This window comes from Arachis stenosperma, chromosome 10, assembly GCF_014773155.1.
Source record: "Arachis stenosperma cultivar V10309 chromosome 10, arast.V10309.gnm1.PFL2, whole genome shotgun sequence".
In the NCBI taxonomy this organism is placed as follows: domain Eukaryota; kingdom Viridiplantae; phylum Streptophyta; class Magnoliopsida; order Fabales; family Fabaceae; genus Arachis; species Arachis stenosperma.
In genome coordinates this window covers 124,334,367-124,354,815 of record NC_080386.1, presented here as the reverse complement: position 1 = coordinate 124,354,815, position 20,449 = coordinate 124,334,367, and the positions used below count along the sequence as shown (strand labels likewise).

Below are 20,449 nucleotides of genomic sequence, written 5' to 3'. Positions count from 1 at the left end.
TTTCGGTTACTTTATTAATAATTTTTATCAATGATTAATAATATAAAACATTAATTAACAACATATACGATACTTGACATATCTAATTGAATATTGATCAGATATGTTAATGAAAATATATCAATTTAATTTATTTTTCTAATTACATAAACTATAATTCTAATATAATTTAGGGATTAAATTAATAATTTTTTATAAACATATTTAACCAGCATTCAGTTCGACACCAGTTCGACATATAAGATGTCATGTATGTTTTAATTAATCTTTTATATTATTAATTTTTGAAAAAAAATTTTAATTAATAATTTTAACTTGTGTTTTTAGGTAATATATTAGCTAAACTTTTATAATAATTATAGTGGACCACAACATCTTTTTTCATAATATAAATTAGTTATTTTATTTTTAATTTATCAAAGTTATACATATAAGAATATTTCAAGAATTTAATAGAAAAAAAGACCTTTAAACATATGCATCAATCATTATCGTTATTACACTACAAGATTTTTGTTTATTTGTGGAGGTTTTTTCTCCTATTTGTGGAGGTTTATAACCCCCACCAAATAGTTTGTGGAGGTTTCTAAAACCCCCAAAATTTGAGGTGCCACGAGATCTTTTGTGGCGGTTTTTAAAAACCTCAACAATTTATTTAGTGGGGGTTTTGTGTGTGTTTAGTGGGGATTTTATATTAAACTTTTGTGACAGTTTTAAATCACTTTTGTGACAGTTTAAAACCCCCACAAATTGATTTTTTAATTTAACAAAAATGAACTATTTTGTGTGAGTTTCAAACCTCCACAACCCTGTAATTATTTATTTATTTTTAATTTCAAATCATTCATTAATCTCATCTAATTTACATATTCTCAAATTAAAAATTTATTTTTTAATATCAAAATTTAAAAACTAAATCTTTTATAACATAATTTCTCAATATAAGACATAACTTTATATATAAAAAAATTCGCAATGTCAATAGTTTCAAACATAATTCCATATGATATTCCTTTACATAACTATTATTGTTTTTCTTTAAAAAGTAAAATAAAACAACTTCAATATTTCAATATCATCTAATTACATAAAAATCTCAAAATAAAAATATGAATGCAATCCTAGAAAACCTTTAGGGAGTATATTTTTCAATCATACTAAAAATATCATATAATTGGTCAACAAGTTTAACAAAATTCATCCTGCATTAACCAAGTGCTCTAAGTAACAGGGAAGCTAGGAGTTAACGAGCAGCCTCCAAACAATCTCCTCTCGGTCCCATTAATCTCTCTCTCCTTCCAGTGACTGACTTCAGTTGTCTTAGTTGCTCATCTTCTTCTACAGTCACATTGTGACTGCAGCCAATATAGCATGTCCTTCTCATACCTACAACAAAAACAACAAAGAGCAAAGGTTATTAGAAGCAATGATAAATGAAATTGAGCTCTTTCTTTTTCGGCTCTTAGGCTCAGACACATCCACAAATATGCAAAAGAACATGTAGAGAAAAAGAAAATATAGGCAGCAAGAAGAATATTCAGGTTAATATTTGTAATACTAGTGTTGTAAATCACCTCAGATAAAGGGCCAGATAAGGATTTCCATTCTGCAATTTGGGATCACAATTTAGAAAAATAAATGCATTTAGTGATATATGAAGGGTTCCCACATTTCAAACTCACTTAAGTCAATTGAATCACAGAATAAAGCAATGGAAAAATGTTTGAAAAAACAAAGTTGTTTCATCTTAATGATGAATAATGTATGTCATGCATCTATCTTATTCATCAACTAATCATTGATATCACAATCAACAAAATAACCTTTGCAATAGCCTGCCAAATGCAATGCACTAAACTGAGCAAGTTGTGGAAAACATCTCGACTTAAAAGGATCAATCATCTTTACAAACCCAACTCAGAATAATATCTTCCTATAGAGAAAATGAAGAAAGAATTATAAAGAAATAACCAAACTGAAAGGGAGGGTTTAAGTTAATAAGCAGCTAAAAAGAAACCACTTTCACACACAACAAATAAATAAGTAAATAAATAAATAAAATCAAGTGAAACAAGCATATATCAAATAAAAAATAAATCACCACATTGAAATAAGGAAATCAAATAAATTCAGGGATAACAAGTCCAATCCTGTAATAGTCAAACCAATTATCTAGCATGGAGAAGAGCTGCATACATAAGCTATATATATATATATATATATATATATATATATATATATATATATATATATATATATATAAGCTTTAATTTCACTAGAAAAAGACAAGAAATAATTTGATGCATTATATAGTTATATTTCATCAAGATGAAAGACTGACACAAGTACCTTGTTTCTTGATAGAATCAGCTTTACTAATTCTAAACAAACCATCTGCTATATTTTTGTCTGAAGAGTCTTGAAATGCTTTCTCTTTCTCAGAAGATCATAGAAACCTTAGGAATTGGAAGCAAGGCATCTTCTGCATTAGCACGGTCTTAAATCAGCCAAGAGCACTAAATCAAATAATCATTTTTTTTGCAAATTCAAGAGCTAAAACCATTAATCTACTTGAGATAAGTTATGCTAATCTGATTCTTGGATTCGTACAATATCAGAATTATCAAATCTCATAAAAAATGTGAATCTATGACAGTAACAACATACAAGCTAACCAAGTATTTCAATTTGGCAATTGAGGGAGAAAGTGTTCCAGAAAATCCTTTTGATGCCAAGTTCCTACAAGAAGCAACTAATGCATTGTCAAAACTCAAAACCAAATAAGAAAAAGAAAGGGAACAAAAAAAAAGAATATATATATACAGATTGTGAACCTAGAGATATAACATGTTTATTGCTACAATCAACATTAGACCAACTATAGCAGGGGCTCACAAAAAAACTATTCCAATCTTTAATTTGATTATTGGAATCATTGAGGGCCCTCATAAATTCAATCAATGCTTCCCCTGTACATATATGAACACCCAAAATTGATAAGTGTTAACATAAATATGGATGAATTAATCGTATCTTTATGGAAAATGAGTTGTTATTAGGTGTTCTAAGAGTAACATAACTCCAATCAATTTATGCCACATAGGTTAAAATAATTTTATTATAACACTCGTTAATAATTTGTAATTCAATTAATACATCAGTGTAAGAGTTATAATATATACTGAGAACTCTAATAATTTTTCGTTAAGAATTTAACTTAGGTGGACAAATTTAATTAATTACCTTCCGCATCAGGATCTGTGATTAGATAACTGTGCCTCAATACACTTCAAAATATCAACCAACTTGAAAATATTTTGAGTTGAAACATATTAGAAACTTCGCCTGAAAAAATTAGAAAAAATCAGCGCTTCCAAGAGGATTAAATCAGATCATGCTAAGCTAAGGCAACAAGAATACAAGATAGAGCCACAAGAGGCAAGAAACAATCTTCAAGCCCAGAAAAATGATCATCACTTTATAATAATAATAATAATAATATCATATTTCAACATACTTGTTCACTATGACCTTGTGAAAAGTACACCACATGGCTCCCAACTGCAGGTAAAGAAACAAGGAGACCAGCACATGCATGCCAAAGTTCTGAGTCCAGAACTGGCTTTTCCTCTGCAAAAAAACTTCTAACTTCAGTTTTGATAAAAGCAATAGGAAGCTGATGAGTGTGGCAAAAATCATTGAACTCAATAACTTTCTCAAGACTAATATCTGTGAAAACAACAGCCTGCAAAATAAAATATATACAAATACTAATATATCAAAATAAACTAGATAGAGATACATTGATGATGGGAAATTCAAACAACAAACTTCAAATTAAATAAGAAAGAAACCACAATCAGTATCTATGTTTACCTGGCAACCAAGATCTCCGAGTCCTAATATTTGCTTGTCATTAGTGACAATAACTTGAGTGCTTTTCTCTAGCCAGTTTTTCATTACTTTAAGGATCTAGCCTCTGTAGAGTCTCAAACACTTAGTATCTCTTCTTATCTTTCTTTTTTTCACCTCAAAGGCTAAATGATGAAAACAGAACAATAAATATAAATAAAAAACCATACTTCACTTTCAATCTAATGTATAGACCCTGCGGTCGACGAAAAATGCTTCCATATTTCTGGCAGGCTTCTCTAATAGTTGGACAAGAAGCAGTTCCTCCATGTTATCAATCAGAAACTTATAAAATAGCCTCTCATTCCTCTCCTGAAAAATGACATCACATCAGTGCAATGTCACATTTAAAATGGTGGAAAAGAATGATTGTCATAAATAAGAACCTTCTCATTAGTTCTTACAATATTATTACTGAATCTATTCATGAACACACTTTGAATTGATTATTTCAAGCAATTTAGTATCATACTAGTTATAAAAAATCTGCAGATAAATCACAAGTTTCAGTTACCCGGTTGTACCTATTTTTCATGACACTTGGAGTGCTTGAGAATAAACAATTCATCGAACACTTGGAGTGCTTGAGAATTTGAAACAATGTTATCAACCAAGAGATAATAAAACTCATCAAATATTATATCACATAACAAATCATTCAGAATCTGAGAATTAAAAACAAAGAAAACGAATAAACAGGAAAAAGAGAAGGAGAACCAAAAATTGAAAATGAGTGAAAAGAAGAGCGTACAGAAAGGATAGAATATCGATGGAGAACACGAGCGTCATTGGCCAAGGAGAGTTAACCGAAGAAGCGATTTCTCTCGATCTCAGAGGCTTGGGCGTTGCAATTAGATCTGAAAACGCGTTGATGAAGGAAGCGCCTTGGCTCGATTTCAGTAGCTTTATAGCAGAAGCAGAAAGGAGATTAACTTTAGCGGCGGCGATGGCGGCGATGGTGGCGATGGAGATGGCGATGGAGAGCTTTAGGGTTTCGGTGAGCTCTCATCCTTCTCTTCTTTCTCTTCGAGTGTTTTTTGGATTTTGAAAGAAATTTTAATTATGTGATAATTGATAACAGTAGGAGGGTAATGCTATAGTGCTGAACGAGAAAATTTTCAGCAACTGCTGAAATTAGGTGGCATTATAGAAAAATTTACGCGTGTATTTATTGTTTTCAAAATCCCGACAAATTCTGCAATGTGTCCAGAAATTGATGAAAGAGAAAAGTTAATTAGATGTTATTTGATTTTGTTAATGAAGATGATTAGGTTGCTGGGCTTTTTTTAAGAGTCTAATAAATATTTGGTATGTAATATATTACAAGTCCAAAAAAGATTGAGTGTTGTGATAAAAAATATTGTACAACCTGATAAAATAAATAATGATAATAATAGCACAGTAATTATAAATAATTTCTGGGTACCCAAAAAAAAATCAAATTCCAAATGGTGGTATATACATTCTTATGCTTACTCTTATTATTGGGTTTGATCAGAAGTCAGCTATCTCAAAATGTAAGAGCCCACCACCCTACAAATAACAATAATAATGCTTCATCATTATTTATACAATATTTAGGGTTAATTGCATGTTATACAGGTTAAATATTTTAGGTTATGTATGTAGCCTTTAAATTTTAAAAAATATGTGAAATTATTTTTTTAATTTATTTTAAATGTGAAAATAGCTAGACCTTTTAGTTAATTTTCTAAAATGTATATTTTAATTAAAATAAGTGAGTAAATTATGCATAGATTTTTTTTTAATCTTTCTTAAATATGCCACTTTGACAAATGATATAAAAAGACACGTATATATAGCTAGGTTCACAAACATCGCTATCTCATGAATGTTTTTTTTTATTATTATTAAAGATAGAGACACTCGAAAGTATGACTTTTTAGGTAAATATGAAAAAATTATACCATTTAAATTACAACTCATTAGACTACTTCATGTATGTTAGTTGTTGTTTGTTTTAGGTATGAATAATATATGAAAATATACTTTATGAAATTAGATTACTCATAATTTATTTAATATTGTTTTATTTAATACTATTTTAGATTATAAATATTACTATGACTCTATTGTTAATTATAGTTAGTTTTTTATTTATTTTGTCTTTTTTAGTAGGATGAATAATTTATACTTTTAAAAAATTACAATGATAACATAATATACAACTATTACAATTACAAATTTTACTAGAGGTAACAAATAATAAAAAAAAGTTTGTACACAGAAAAAATAAAATACCAAAAAAAAAAAGAAGACAAGAATTCAATTCATTTGGGACTTGATTTCTTTTTTGGTACCAATAAATTATATATAAACAGTGTGAATATTTTTATCATTATTCATTTTATAGGGCTGTACAATATTTTTATCACAACACCAATCTTTTTTGGACCCGCAAGAGATTATATACCAAAATTCTTTGGACTCCCAAAAAAAGCCCAACAACTTAATCATCACCATTAACAAAATCAAATGACATTTAATTAATTGGCCTCCTTCATCAATTCTCTGGACACACGACAAGACTTGTCGAAAACCTTGAAAGCAATAAACACACGTGTAAACTCCTCTGCTGTGCCACTTAATTTCAGCACCTGCTGAAAACTTTATCTTTCAGCATCATAGCATTACCTTTTATTGTTAGGTATTTAGTGGGAGTTTATCAAAATGCCACATATAAAATATATTGAAGAGGTTTTTAAAAACCCCACTAAAAAATACCCACAAATATATATAAATCTTGTAATTAGTCTCTCAATTACAGTTGTGAAAATTTTGTCTAAAGACGACTATCCAAAGTAGTCTTTCATATTCCACTGGTGCATCAATTTAATTTTCAAATTTTAATTGCACTGATTTGATATCTCAAATTAACTTTCAGTTTCAGTCTTTCAAACGACATACTAGTCTCTCAATCTATTTTTGGAGTGAGTTAGTAGCTGAATCTTGATGTGACATCATCATTAACCTCCACATCATCAATAACTTCCACATAATCATCATTCTCATACATCCATTTTCATCCCTAATTCCCTGAACCATCAGCACAACCATCATTCTTAATCCGTCACCACATCACCACCACACCCTCTTCGACTTTGGGTCCACGCCTTCCACATCCACAACTTCTGATGGCTTTTGTTTCAACTTTAGCATCCACTTCGCTCTCTGCTTTCGATGCTCCCTTGGTATCAAAGACGACAATTGCGGTGTCTCACCTATCATCTCCACCACTAGTAGGTACGCCTACTGTTCCTCACCGATTAAAATTGACCATTCGAATCTCACAAATTATCACGCTTCGCGAATCCACCATCTCCCTCTTCCTTTTCTTCGTCTTATGTTGTCTTACAGATCTGGAGTGCACGCGGGTCAACCCACTCGTGGATTTGGAGTTCGACTTCAAGATGGTTTAGCACTAGCTTAGAGGTCGCCTCAAGGTCCTCGACAATTATTCCTTTAGGGTTTCACAATTTGACGAGCTCTCCGGCTCTGACGTTTCAGTAAGGCTTCCTCACCACTGATCTTGATAACCTCACCAACGAATTCGTCATTTTCGATCATTGCGACAATTCTTCACTCTGCAACTATTTTGCGAACCCATTTTCACTTTCAGCATTGGTGGAGAGTCGCGGGGGATTGGTGGAGAGGGCGGTGGCGTTGTCAATATGGGTGCGGGAGAAGATGGTGGAGTCGTGGAGGTGGTGGTTGAGAGTGTCAAGGAGGCCGGGAGTGGAGGTCGTTCTGTGTCTTGAGCTTGCCGTGAGAGGGTGGGAGAAGTGGCAGTGTTGGGGCGAGGAAGAGAGCGTGGTGAGCATTTGGGAAAGAAAAAGGATATATGAGGATGATGATAATGTGGGAGTTAATGATGATACCACATGGTATTAATTGTGTCACATCAGTCGTCTAGCTATAGATTCATGCCATAAATAGGTTGAGGGACTAGTATGTTGTTCGAAGACTAATCTTGCAGATCAAATTAGTGCAATTGAAATCTCAAGAATTAAATTGGAGCACGAGTTGAATCTGGGAGACCACTTTGAGAATTTAGTCGCCAAAGATAGTTGGCTTCGTGGAATTGGGTTAAGCCTTAAGCAAGTTTTTTCTGCAAAGTTGGGAATTCGAATTCCGAGAAGCCCATTTCGTGAAAGACCATGGGTGTGTTTGTTTTGGGATTAGAGAGGTGAAAAACATATTTCTTGAACATTTTCTTTTTTTTTTTTTGTCATACAAATCTACTCACACTGTCACACATCCGTACACACCCATTAACCTAGCCACCACGGCTAGGTTTCAAACCTGTGTGGCTTTAGTTTGAGGCAAATACTTTTGTCACTATATGATATACTTCAACCACTGTTTCTTGAACGTTTTAATTTTTGGTTTGGCCACCTTTTTTTTGTGGGCCAATACTATGGTGCTGAAACAAATATTTTTTAGCACCTGCTGAAAAGAGCTGGCAGATAATTATGCAAGACGTGTGGTCTTACTATACGTATATGTATAGATAAAAAGTTGATGTAACAGCATAAAGTACAGGATTTTGTCGGTTCTTTATTTTGATTAATTAAATAATTATTGCATAAAGTGGACTAATTTCAAAGTTTGAACAAATTAGTAAGGGAGTTAATATTTTTGTCTTTTTTTGTTATTGATGGGTATGGACATTCCCTTCTCTTTTTAGGTGGACTATTACATAATGTTTTGTTTGACAAAAAATTATATGGGTTGTGATTCTAATAATAATAATCATAATAATAATAATAATTGGGTTGTGATTCTAATAATAATAATAATAATAATAATAATAATAATAATAATAATTTTGTAAGAGCTGTAAAAATGTGTTAACATTGAAGGGTTACCGTACAAACTAGTAAAACTATAAATGGAGGTACTTATCTGATATTACTTTGTTATTATAGTTTTATTTTATTCAAATAAAATGTTTATGATTTTTTTATTATGGATTATAAATATGTTTTGAGTTAAACAAAGTTAATAATTCTCCTCTTATATAATTTTGAGATATATTTCACGAAATAAGCTTTTTAAATAGGTTCGTAAGTTTATCCAACTTTTAAATAGACTGAGTCAGATCTAAAAAAACTTATAAAAGATAACAATCTAAGTAAATTTTAACAATATAAGCAAATTTAACAATATAATTTATACTCAATTTTTTTCAATTTTAAATTAATAATCATTAATTTTAAAATTTTTAAAAGATTTAATAAATTTAATTAAAATTAAGAAAAAATATTAATAATAAAAAATCAAATACAAATAAAAAATAGTCAAAGTATTGAAATTACAATACAATTTTTTCACTATTTTTTTCTAAATTTTTAATTTAATAGAATTATTCAAAATAATATTTACCAATAAAATCATATTTGTTTCAAGAAGTAAATCACATAATTTAAGCATATATATAAAAGTCTAAAATAAAATAAATAAAGTTAATAACTAAAAGAATAAAAAATTAAAAAAATGTGTTTAAAAATTTCTAAACTCTAAATCATAACTACTAAACTCTAAATCCTAACCCTCAATAACAAATTATAAACCTTAACTCTTAATCCGAAATTCTTAAATCCTAACCTAAATTTTATACCATAAAAAATACTAAATAAATAATTCTTAATCATAAACACCAACTTATAAATTCTAAATCATAAATTACATTTCTTAATTTATCAATAATAAATACTAATTTTTTAACCCTAAACTCTAAATAATATCATACACAATAAAGTACGGTTAAATTACACAGTTGGTTCCTATATTTTTAGTAAAATTACAAATTGGTCTTTACACTTTAAAAATTTGTAATTAAATCCCTAAAGAAAATTAAAATTTATAATTTAGTCCTTACCATTAAAAAAGTGTTGATTTAACAGAATATTCTCAACATATGCTGAAAATATTCTATTAAAATGAAGAATATACTGAAAATATTCTGTTAAATAAAACTTTTTGAATGACGGAGACTAAATTACAATTTTTAATTTTCTTTAAGGACCCAATTACAAACTTTTAAAGTGTAGAGACTAATTTATAATTTTACTGAAAGTGTAGGGACCAACTGTATAATTTAACCATAAAGTATTAAAAAAGATATTTTATATCACTTTTATAACACTAAAACTTTAACACTCATTTTATACAATTAAATTAAAAAATTTCTACTATAAAATCTAAAATTTTCAAATGTCAAATCTAATAATGAAATGAGTAAACGAATTTTTATTATTTTATGCGAGGATAATTTTATTTCAAATTCAAAGGATTTATCAAATAATATTAAAGTTAACCTATTTTTTTTTCTATCATTTAATACTCATAAAATCATTTATATTCTTTATAATTTTACTGTTCATAAATACCGTTAAAATTACTATTAAATTAAATAATAGAAAATTATTATTTTTTATAATGATATGATATAACTTTTAAAAAAAGAACTGATGCACGAAATTTAGGAAATCAATTTCTTTTGGTGGCATGACACCTTTTTAATATTTATTTTTTTATCCTATACATACTTTTTCTTTTGATTTCTTTTTCTTCTAATTTTGAAGCTTACTTAAGGGAGATAAATATTTATTATTATTATCTTTTAATATATGATGTATTATTTTTTTTTTCCATTTTATAACTTTGAAGCTTACTTAAAGATGATAAATATTTATTAATATTATCATTTGAAAAACTTAAATAATAGAAAAAATTTAAAATTTTTAATCATACTACATGAACCAGTTACTAAATTAGATATAGTTATTATAAAATATATTTAAATATAAAATACAAATATATAAAATAACATATTAATAGGTATTTGTAAATATATTAATATGTATTTACAAATATATGATAATTTACGTGGTCTTTTGTCGTTTGTACCTTAACTCGTTAATATTGACAATATTTTTGTAGCTCTTACACTTATTATTATTATTATTATTATTATTATTATTATTATTATTATTATTATTATCACAACTCACATATTTTTTTGCCTAACCTCATGAACATCATGTAACGGCCCACTTAAAAAGAGGAGAGAATGTTCATACTTATCAACAATAAAAACGGACAAAAAAATCAACTCCCTTGATAATTTTTTCAAGTTTCGAAATTAGTTTACTTTATGCAGCAATTAATCAAAGTAGAGAACTGACATGCACTTTTTGTTACTGCATCAGTTTTCTATCTATACATCTACGCATAGTAAGACCACGTGTCTTACGCAGTTACTCGCCAACTCATTTCAGCAGATACTGAAAAATAATTACTTCAACACCATAGCACAACCCTTTTTTGTGAACGCAGATGAGATTTTGTTCTCAAATTCACGTTTGCAAGAAGTAAAAAATCTTAACTTTGCATTCTCTAACTAGCGTCCCGCCATCAACTATAAAATTTTAATTCCCTTTTACCAATTCTATCCTTGATATATGTTATTGTTTTATTTATAATTTTTTATTGTTTCTCTTTATATGAGTTCACTTTTTTATTATTTATTATTTTTATTTTTTTGTTAACTTTTTGTTTGGTTTGATATTGTGTACTTTTATAATTGTGGTTTTTGTGTATTATAATTATTATTATCTATTTATAATATAATTTATCGATCCCATTAGGTAAAATAAATTAAATAAAAAATTAATCATAGATAATAATAATAGTAAAAAATTATAGCGTATTAAAAAAAATACTAAAAGTACTAGAAAAAAATATTATATAAAAACATACAAAAAAAAGTATAAAAAAAATTAAACATGATTAAAAAATAATATTATAATTTAATATCATGTCTTTTTTAGTAAGAGTAAAGTATCATTATTATTCCCAATATTTGGGATAAGTTCTAAAGTTGTCCCTAACATTTTAAAATTGACTCAATGTTATCCTGCCGTTAGGGATCTGTTAACAGAATTGACGGCGGGACAAAATTAAGATGATTTTGAAACGTTAGGGAGTTAAATAGGACGAAAACGTTGGGGACAAAAACAATACATAGAAATAAATTTTAATTTTATTCTTCAATAATATCAATCTTTTATAGTACATAGTTATTTAATTATTTTTTAATCAGATCTAAGTAAATTATACTTAATCACATTACTTTCATTCTAAATAAATTTATTTTTTTTTATAATTTTACTCTTAAAATTTTTTACTTCTCATAAAATATTTTTAGAATGACTAGTACATAAACTTGTGAAAAAAAAATGATACATATACAATTAAGTAATATGATTCTAGTCATTTTACAAATATTTTATGATGAATAAAAATATTTAAGAGTAAAATTATAAAAAATAAATTTGTTTAGAATGAAAGTAATGTGATTAAGTGTAATTTACTTAGATATGACTAAAAAATAATTGAATAACTATGTACCGTAAAAGATTGATATTATTAAAGGATAAAATCAAAATTTGTTTCTATGTATCGTTTTTGTCCCCAACGTTTTCGTCCTATTTAAGTTCATAACATTTCAAAATCGTCTCAATTTTGTCACGCCGTCAATTCTGTTACCAGATCCCTAGCGGTAGGACATCATTGAGTCAATTTTGAAACGTTAGAGACTTAAATAGGACAATTTAAATGTTAAGGACAACTTTGAGATCCCAGTTGGAGACAAAAACTATACTTTATTCTTTTAATAATTATCTATCTAAGAGTGATTTTAACTAATATTATCCAAATAATATTTATTTTATTAAAATCAATTTTAGTATAGAGTTACCAAATATAAATCATGTCGACAAAAACACACTCTTACCCAAAATCAAGTTTATAAAATCATTTTCATTCAAACTCCAGTTTGACAAATGCCGATCCAAATACATACCATATCATTTATCATTTTAGATTTTTCGAACAAGTATTTTTATTTTTTTACTAAAACACAATTAAACACAAAATACACGTACCAGATGAATATTAAAATAATATCTTTTTCGAAATGTGTAAAATATGTAGACAGAGTAATTCAACAAAATATTCGTGCTTCATGTATTTTAGGAATCAGAGGTTTAGGGCTGCTGCCTATATATATAATTGTGCAAATTTCATCAGCCATTAGTCATAAGTGATGATTATTACAATTCAGGTTGGTCAAAATAGCGTAGTACGTCTGGTTTTATATGTGACAAAAAAGTGTCTTTAATTAAAATTTAAAGGTAGATTCTATTTCACAGCTATCAGACTGACTATGCTTTATGGTACAGAGTGTTGGACGGCCAAAAGGGAATACGAACATAAACTAAGTGTGACAGAAATAAAGATATTAAGATAGATGAGTAGTCATACATGATTAGATAGAATAAGGAACAAAAATATAAGAGAGAGAGACTTGAAGTAAAATCTATTGTGGAAAAGATGGTAAAACCGCATCTCAGGTGGTTTGGACATATGAGAAGAAGACCAACAAACCACCAATCAGAGGGTGAATGAAATGAAAGATGGACAATGGGTGAAAGGTAAAGGAAGACCATCTATAAGGTGGTCAAATGAGATCTACATATAAACAAGTATCTCTGTAAACATGATATATAATCGAACTCAATAACATCGTTTAATTCATATAATCGATCCCACCTTGTGGGATAAGACTTTATTATTATTGTTGTAGGACAGCAACGTTCTTTAATTTTTCAAATAAATGGGAAGAGTTATTAGCAATTTCAAATAACCCTTTTTAAGATTCCTATTCTATCTCCTTAAAATATATAATGAGAACTCCTAAACTTAGAAATACTGTATAGTGCATACTTCAATAGACAGAATCCATTTCTCTATTAAAAAAAAAAAGAAAAACATTTATAAGTAACAATGCTCTTTCTGAACAAACAACACATTTGACACACCAATAATAAAACAAATTGCAGCTCTAAAATCAACAAAAAAGAGCCCTCAAGCCTCAGCACTTGTTAAGTTGTTTCTAGTACTAGTATATGATCACATTAACATGTATGCTCTAAATAGTAGTGGAATGAGTGTAAAATTCTATCACTAATATCCGGTAATATAATACCACCTTTTTTTCATCCTTCTCTACAAAAAAATAAAATAAAAAATACATTCAGAAGGTAAGAAATCATTGAAAAGGTGGAAAAGTTAAAGGACTTCAGAAGTTCAGTGAATAACAATTCCCCACTTGAAAGCTGCATATGCCAAATTGCTCCAAAAGATTCTGTCAATCCAGTCTCATATACTGTTTCCACACCTTTATCTGAGACTGAATTCATATAATAGATCAAACAACAGTATCTTTCAGATGATGGCCTAATTTGAGGGAAGTGAATGAATAGAGAATCAAACTCGAGATAGCGAATGGCGATTCTTACTCCTTTGGTTTCGGAGACTTGCTATAATTAAGATATGGAGAACCATGTGGAACATTTGGAGTTGACAATGTCCTTACAGGTTGACCTTTCTTTGGTAAAGCTACTAACTGCGTTTTGATGCCGTTTTTATGATTTGGCATGGAGAAAGTACGCTCGACTCGTGTGACCTGGAAGTGGTAAGAAGAAATGGCCATATCCTTAAGGTTTGGCAATGGCTTTAAACTTTGAACAACTTCACTCATCAAAGGTCTGGATTTCGGGTCGCGGCTAAGGCATTGAGCAGCTAGCTGGGCAGCTTTCTGTGCACCTTTAACCGAGAAGTGCCCTTCAAGCCGGGGATCGACTATCCGGAATAAGATCCTATGATCTCCAAGTACAGGTCTAGCCCACTCAACCAGATTGTGTTCTCCATTTGGTCTTCTCTTATCGATTGCTCGGCGGCCAGTGAGCATTTCAAGAAGCACCACTCCGAAACTGTAGACATCACTTTTTGATGTCAAATGTCCTAATCAGAATTGGTAGTTTCAGGTTAATATTAAAAAGTGCATGTTTACAACTATGATCTATCTATGCTATGCAAAAAGAATATCATTATCAATACAAAAATGTAATGATTTCAACTTTTTTTCATTGAACAATATAAAATTTTAAGTTTACAAGTTTCCTTCCCCTTACTCCCCCCCTCTCCCTCCTTACACTTTTTGATGGATGTTTAAGTTTTTCAAAGCAGCATAACAAGTTTGAAAATTGAATTGTTGAAATTGGGCCCTTTCTTTATCTTAACGAAAATGTGTTAGATAGTGATGCTAATGACAAGGATGAAGTAGGTCACATGGTTTGGCAGGAGAGAAAAAAGTCAGTGGAAGAGGTCAAAAAACAGTGCTCACTGCTCAACTACTCACCACTTAAAGTATAGAAAACAAAATTGTGATTGCCAGCTTGCCTATTACTTGTGCTATTTTATCTGTGATGAATTTTTAGTGCCAGGTTCTTCATTTTGCACCTCTTGGTCATGATAATAGCTATCTTTTATTACTCTTACTCACCTAAAAACACAAGGCTAAGTTCAGAATATCTATTAGATTTTCACTTGTTTGATCTTAGCTATCCCTGTGGTGATAGTAGTTAGCACCTTGATCAGCATTTTAACCATTTAAACTTCTAATTTAAGGGCAGCCTAGTACACAAAAAAGTTATGTTCACCTAAAAACTCAAAATATTATTAGCTACTTTAGGCATAAAATATGTAGTAAAGTATTAATTTCAAGAAACATTAATGTTCCAAAAAGAATACAAAATGATCAAAACTCACCGGTCATGACATACTCCGGAGCAGCATAACCATATGTTCCCATGACTCTTGTTGATACATGTGTCTTTTCCCCCTCAGGGCCATCTTTGGCAAGTCCAAAATCAGAGAGCTTTGCATTGTATTCCTAAACCAATATTTCCTTTTCAGTTTTGAGGTCAAGAATGAATAAGAAATAATTGCAACTTTTTCCCCTAGTTTAGCCACTTACCGCATCCAATAGGATATTGGATGTCTTGAAATCGCGATAGATTATTGGCCTCTGAGCCTCTTCATGAAGAAAAGCAAGACCTTTTGCAGCACCAAGTGCAATTTTCATTCTGATAGACCAAGGAAGCGGTAGGGGCCCTATTACATCAAACAAGGTTGTCATCAGAAAACGGTTAATCTAGACACACAAAAAACTGTTTAAGAGCATAACTCCAAGAAGTAAGAACGAAGCATTATGGGAAGAGAACCATTTTATTTTACTTTTGATTTGCTAGAAAGCATAAAACCTGTAACTATTTGTTTTAAACACCAGCAACAAAAACTGGATTAAGATTGTGGTAGTAAGGAGAGCAAAAAATGTGGTGTAAATGTGTAATAAATCCAATATATTATTTAGATTATAATTTGAGTTGTTCTCTTTAATTTCCTAGAAATACAGTTTATGTTTGAGCTCGACTAGATTAACAACTGTTACTGCATAAAAAGCTACTTAGCCCAATGGCATTCATGTTCTCTTTTTGGTTTGGTTGATCTTAACTTTCATTGAGCAGTCCCCATAGACTTTAGCACAAAAGGTAATTAGAATGCAAAGTTATCCACTAAGAACGAAAAATGATCCATTCTCCACATCATAAACAATCACACTTATTTTCAGCCAAAATTTAATCTCTATGGATGCTAATTTTGAGTTCAATATATGTGCCAAGGAAGGATTTACACAGAAATAAACAGAAGTTAGCGTAGACACACAATCAACGATAATAAAGTAAGGTTAGTAGTGTACTTCTAAAGAGGTGATTCTCCAAACTGCCTCGGGGCATAAACTCATAAACCAATAATCTCTGGTCATCTTCTATACAGAAACCAATCAATTTAACAAGATTAGGATGGACAAGATCACCGAGATAGTTTAATTCAGCCTGCAAAGAAAAGAAAAATCACAAAATGTTAACAAAACAGGAATGGTAGATGTAAATATATTTGAAAATAAGGGAAGAAATTGAAAGAATTTAAGTGCTGTCATACAAGCCACTCTTTGTGACCCTGATTTCCATTGTGGTTCAGGGTCTTGACTGCAACGGTAAGACCGGTACCCGGTTTAACGGGTGCAATTCCATTCTCCTCAATCCAACCCTTGAATACACAACCAAACCCTCCCTCTCCAAGAAGACTCTCGGGTCTGAAATTCCGAGTTGCTACCTTAAGTCCATTGAATGTGAATTTTCTCAAACAAGAAGCTACCTTCAACTCCTCACTAACTTTTGGAGTGGAAGGAATACTCTCTTCATTGCTTGTTGTTGTTGTCATAGTGGACTCTGGAGGAGCAACAGTTTCTTTCGTGCAGCTCTCCGACACAGATTTGATTTCTGCTGATCGAAACACAATCACAAACTCAAATTCAATTATCACTGATTTGGTATAGTCAGTCTCCTAAAAGTTAAGAATTAGGGAGCACTATTGAATGATTCAGTCATGACATGCTTGGCCTTACACAACTTCATTGCAAGATCATTATATTTCTAAGGTAACTAAATAAATAGTATATACAATCAAGCAGTGCAGCACAAATGAAAAAAGAATCGCAAATTTAGGTGGCGCTTACAGAATACATTTCTCTATTCTCTCCTTTTTTGGCTAGATCAAGCACTTGGTAATGCAGAACCATCAATATTTCTTAAAACATCTACCTTAGACCTCTACCTTGCTCAGTTTAATAACACTATTGTTCCAAGAAACCTTATAATTCAGTGTTTCTTAAAACAAATTTGCAGCCTCAAACAAAACAAAACAATAACAAAAGATTTGGCAAGATCTTAGAAAACCCAAAAAAGGTAATGAATAAATATTCCCTGAAAGTAAAAGAGCTGGGGTAATGAAAGAAAATATTTACCAGTTTGAGTAGAAGTAGTGCCACTAATGGAGGTAACAACCTTTGATCTTGAAGGTATGCAGCTCCCAAAGAAACTAAATTTAGGCCACCACCCTTTCTCATTCTCTCCCTTCTTCCTTCCCTTTGATTTTCCCACATCCAAACTTCCAGCTTTAATAACATTATTATTATTATTATTATTATTATTATTATTATTGTTGTTGTTGTTGTTGTTGTTGTTGCTGCTGCTACTACTATTCTTATTATTCCCAAACCCCATCTTCCAAAAACTCTTACAAACAACTTTCCATGCCCAAAAGTCTCAACTTTGATCTTAATAAATCTAAAAAATAATTAAAAAAAGTAATAAATAAAGAAGAAGAAAAATCCACTTCAAAGCTAATCAAGCAATCTAGTTAATTTCTTCTATAAATACACACACTTTTGAGACACATACATCACCACCACCATCATCATCATCATCAATCAACAATCTAACAACTGAACAAAAAGAAGGGTATCTTAGTATTCACTGACATCAAGGGATCAAAATAAATGTATTCAACACTGCAGAAAGATAACAACATAACACAAACCACATCTGTGAAAAACTAAGTTCCAAACTCCAAAGCAAAGTGGGAGAGAGAGAGAGAGAGTGTGTTGAAGGGGAAAGCGGGAGAGGGTGCTTGTGACACAAGGGGAAATATTTTTCTACGACGGGCAGGTTGGTCAGGCTTGAAAGATGAAAATTGAAAAGCATGAAACTGGGGCAGTACGGGCAGGAGAGAGAAAGGGACAGCCATTTCTTTTTCCATTTTGAAAAAAGCATTGCCCCTCTTGGTAAATTACAAAACTTTCCTCTTTTCTTTCTTTCTTTGTTTCCCCTAAATTATTCCACAGATAATGTTTTTATTTCCATGTGGAAAACTATTAAACAAAACAACACCATCCATTAAATTCGTTTACGATTAATAATTAAAAATTATTAAATAATAATTTAATTAAATTATTTAATAATTTTTAATTATTAATTTATATAAAATTTATTATATTTAAATTTTTATTTTATTAAATTAAATTAAATAAATAAATAGAAAACTCTATACTATAGTATAAATGTTATTAAAATTAAAATATATATTAAATATAAAATATAATATATTTTTTATATTTACGTAATATAATTAATTTTGATGTGAGTAGCCATTATAAATTCAGAAGAAGCTGAGACTTTTTAGTTTTAAAAAAAATAGAACTCTAACTTGAAGAAGAGTCTAAATAAGTAATAAAAAGGAATTACAAAATAAATAAAACCACATTCAGTAAACTCAATCACCATCGACATTATAAAGGTAAATGATGAAACTCTAGCAAGAATATCATAATGTGATAGCTTGCTTATCTTCATGCACTACCTTTGCCTTTGAATATTTTTTTTCTTTGGTCAATCTAATATATAGGACTTTGGAGCACTAACACTTTTATTCATTCATGTTAAGACACGTTATTTACATTAAACTATTTTATTTTCCCTACTAACCAAGAAAACAAATATTTTATTTTCCCTTATATGCGTTGATTTCTTCCCCCGGTTTTCTTTTTAAAATTTCTTATAACAACCTTTTACTTTTTAGTATACCATCTACACAATTGTAAGGTTAATTACATATTATATAATAATATTTTAATAAATATTTCTGTAATAAATTTTAAATTATAAATTTTGTAGTCCTCATGAAAATAATTAGAATGACTAATTTATAATTAACCCTTTTTAAAATTATTTTATTGTGTTTTAACCATTTAATTTTAATGAAGGAAGAGACAATGGAATCAATCATTGTCGTGGTGGCCTCAATAGACTTGAAAGGTTGGGTTCGGTCAGCATGTGGCCCAGCATCTGATGTGACTTCCATGAACCTCATTTCAGTCATTTGTGTCTATATTTTGATTATTTTCTCATCACGATATTATATTTTATTTTATTCTCCTAAACACTTTTTTCATTTAGGTATTCTATGCTGGGTTTTATACTTTCATGATGATGGACGGCTAAACTGAGGTAACATTAAAAAGTATAGTTAAAATTATTATTATATTTTATTATTATTTTCTAATATTTTAAATTTAAAAACAAAGAATAAAATGTGATTAAATTAAAAATGATTATCAAATAAAAATATATCATTTTTATTTTAGTTATTTTTTAAATATTGTCAAAGTTTTATAACTATTATAATAGAATTCATTTTTTCTGCTAATTTCTTTTTACTACATTTGATATCTTTATATATTATTTAAAAAGTTTTCAGAATTACGGCCCATTCTTAAACGCTCCTTGCTAAGTATGGAGTGCTGCGCACTTTGTGAATTCGTTAAATCTAAACTCTTCATTTGTTATATTTTATTTGAATGATCTGGATTTAAAAAGTAACCTGTTAATCAGGTTAATCATTTTTTACAAGTTTTAGAATTTTTTTTATAAATCTCAGATATTGGGTTGAAATTCAAAATAAAAAAATAATATATAAATATTAAAAACAACATGTCTGTAAAAAAAAATTATTGGACTTTAGAATTAAAATAAATAATACATAAAAAATAAGTTAAAAATTCATGTACTAAATCTAGAAAAAAATTTAAATAATATTAAAATTTAAATAAATTTTATTTAGTGTGAAATAAAATTATAATATTGAATATAAATACAATGATAAAAAATTGTGTTATATATATTTTATGTATATAATATTAAAATTT

General features: G+C 29.3%; 1 protein-coding gene and 1 long non-coding RNA gene across 11 annotated transcripts; both read right to left on the bottom strand.

Moving 5' to 3' along the window:
* Positions 1-982: 982 nt before the first annotated feature.
* Positions 983-5,050, bottom strand: LOC130956278 (uncharacterized). Of its 8 annotated transcripts, none has more exons than XR_009077060.1 (9): positions 4,664-5,050; positions 4,437-4,495; positions 3,877-4,224; positions 3,518-3,630; positions 3,244-3,345; positions 2,896-2,969; positions 2,668-2,739; positions 2,350-2,482; positions 983-1,386 (listed from the first exon to the last, which is right to left on the bottom strand). It is a non-coding gene; the product is annotated as an uncharacterized LOC130956278 (long non-coding RNA). The 8 variants fall into 8 exon arrangements; XR_009077062.1 differs by lacking the exon at positions 2,896-2,969 and having other exon boundaries at positions 3,518-3,745; positions 3,877-3,979; positions 4,083-4,224; XR_009077056.1 differs by lacking the exon at positions 2,896-2,969 and having other exon boundaries at positions 3,877-3,979; positions 4,083-4,224; positions 4,664-5,047.
* Positions 5,051-13,743: 8,693 nt separating this feature from the next.
* LOC130955105 (serine/threonine-protein kinase PBL34) lies at positions 13,744-18,399 on the bottom strand. Of its 3 annotated transcripts, XM_057881892.1 has the most exons (8): positions 18,286-18,399; positions 17,711-18,190; positions 16,846-17,189; positions 16,604-16,739; positions 15,821-15,957; positions 15,613-15,736; positions 14,301-14,805; positions 13,744-14,191 (listed from the first exon to the last, which is right to left on the bottom strand). In XM_057881892.1, the coding sequence occupies exons 2-8, from the start codon at positions 17,967-17,969 to the stop codon at positions 14,182-14,184; spliced, it is 1,515 nt and encodes a 504-aa protein (XP_057737875.1). In that variant the 5' UTR covers positions 17,970-18,190; positions 18,286-18,399; the 3' UTR covers positions 13,744-14,181. The 3 variants fall into 3 exon arrangements, with proteins under 3 accessions (XP_057737875.1, XP_057737874.1, XP_057737876.1); XM_057881891.1 differs by having other exon boundaries at positions 17,711-18,377; XM_057881893.1 differs by having other exon boundaries at positions 16,846-17,186; positions 17,711-18,374.
* Between the last annotated feature and the right edge of the window lie 2,050 nt (positions 18,400-20,449).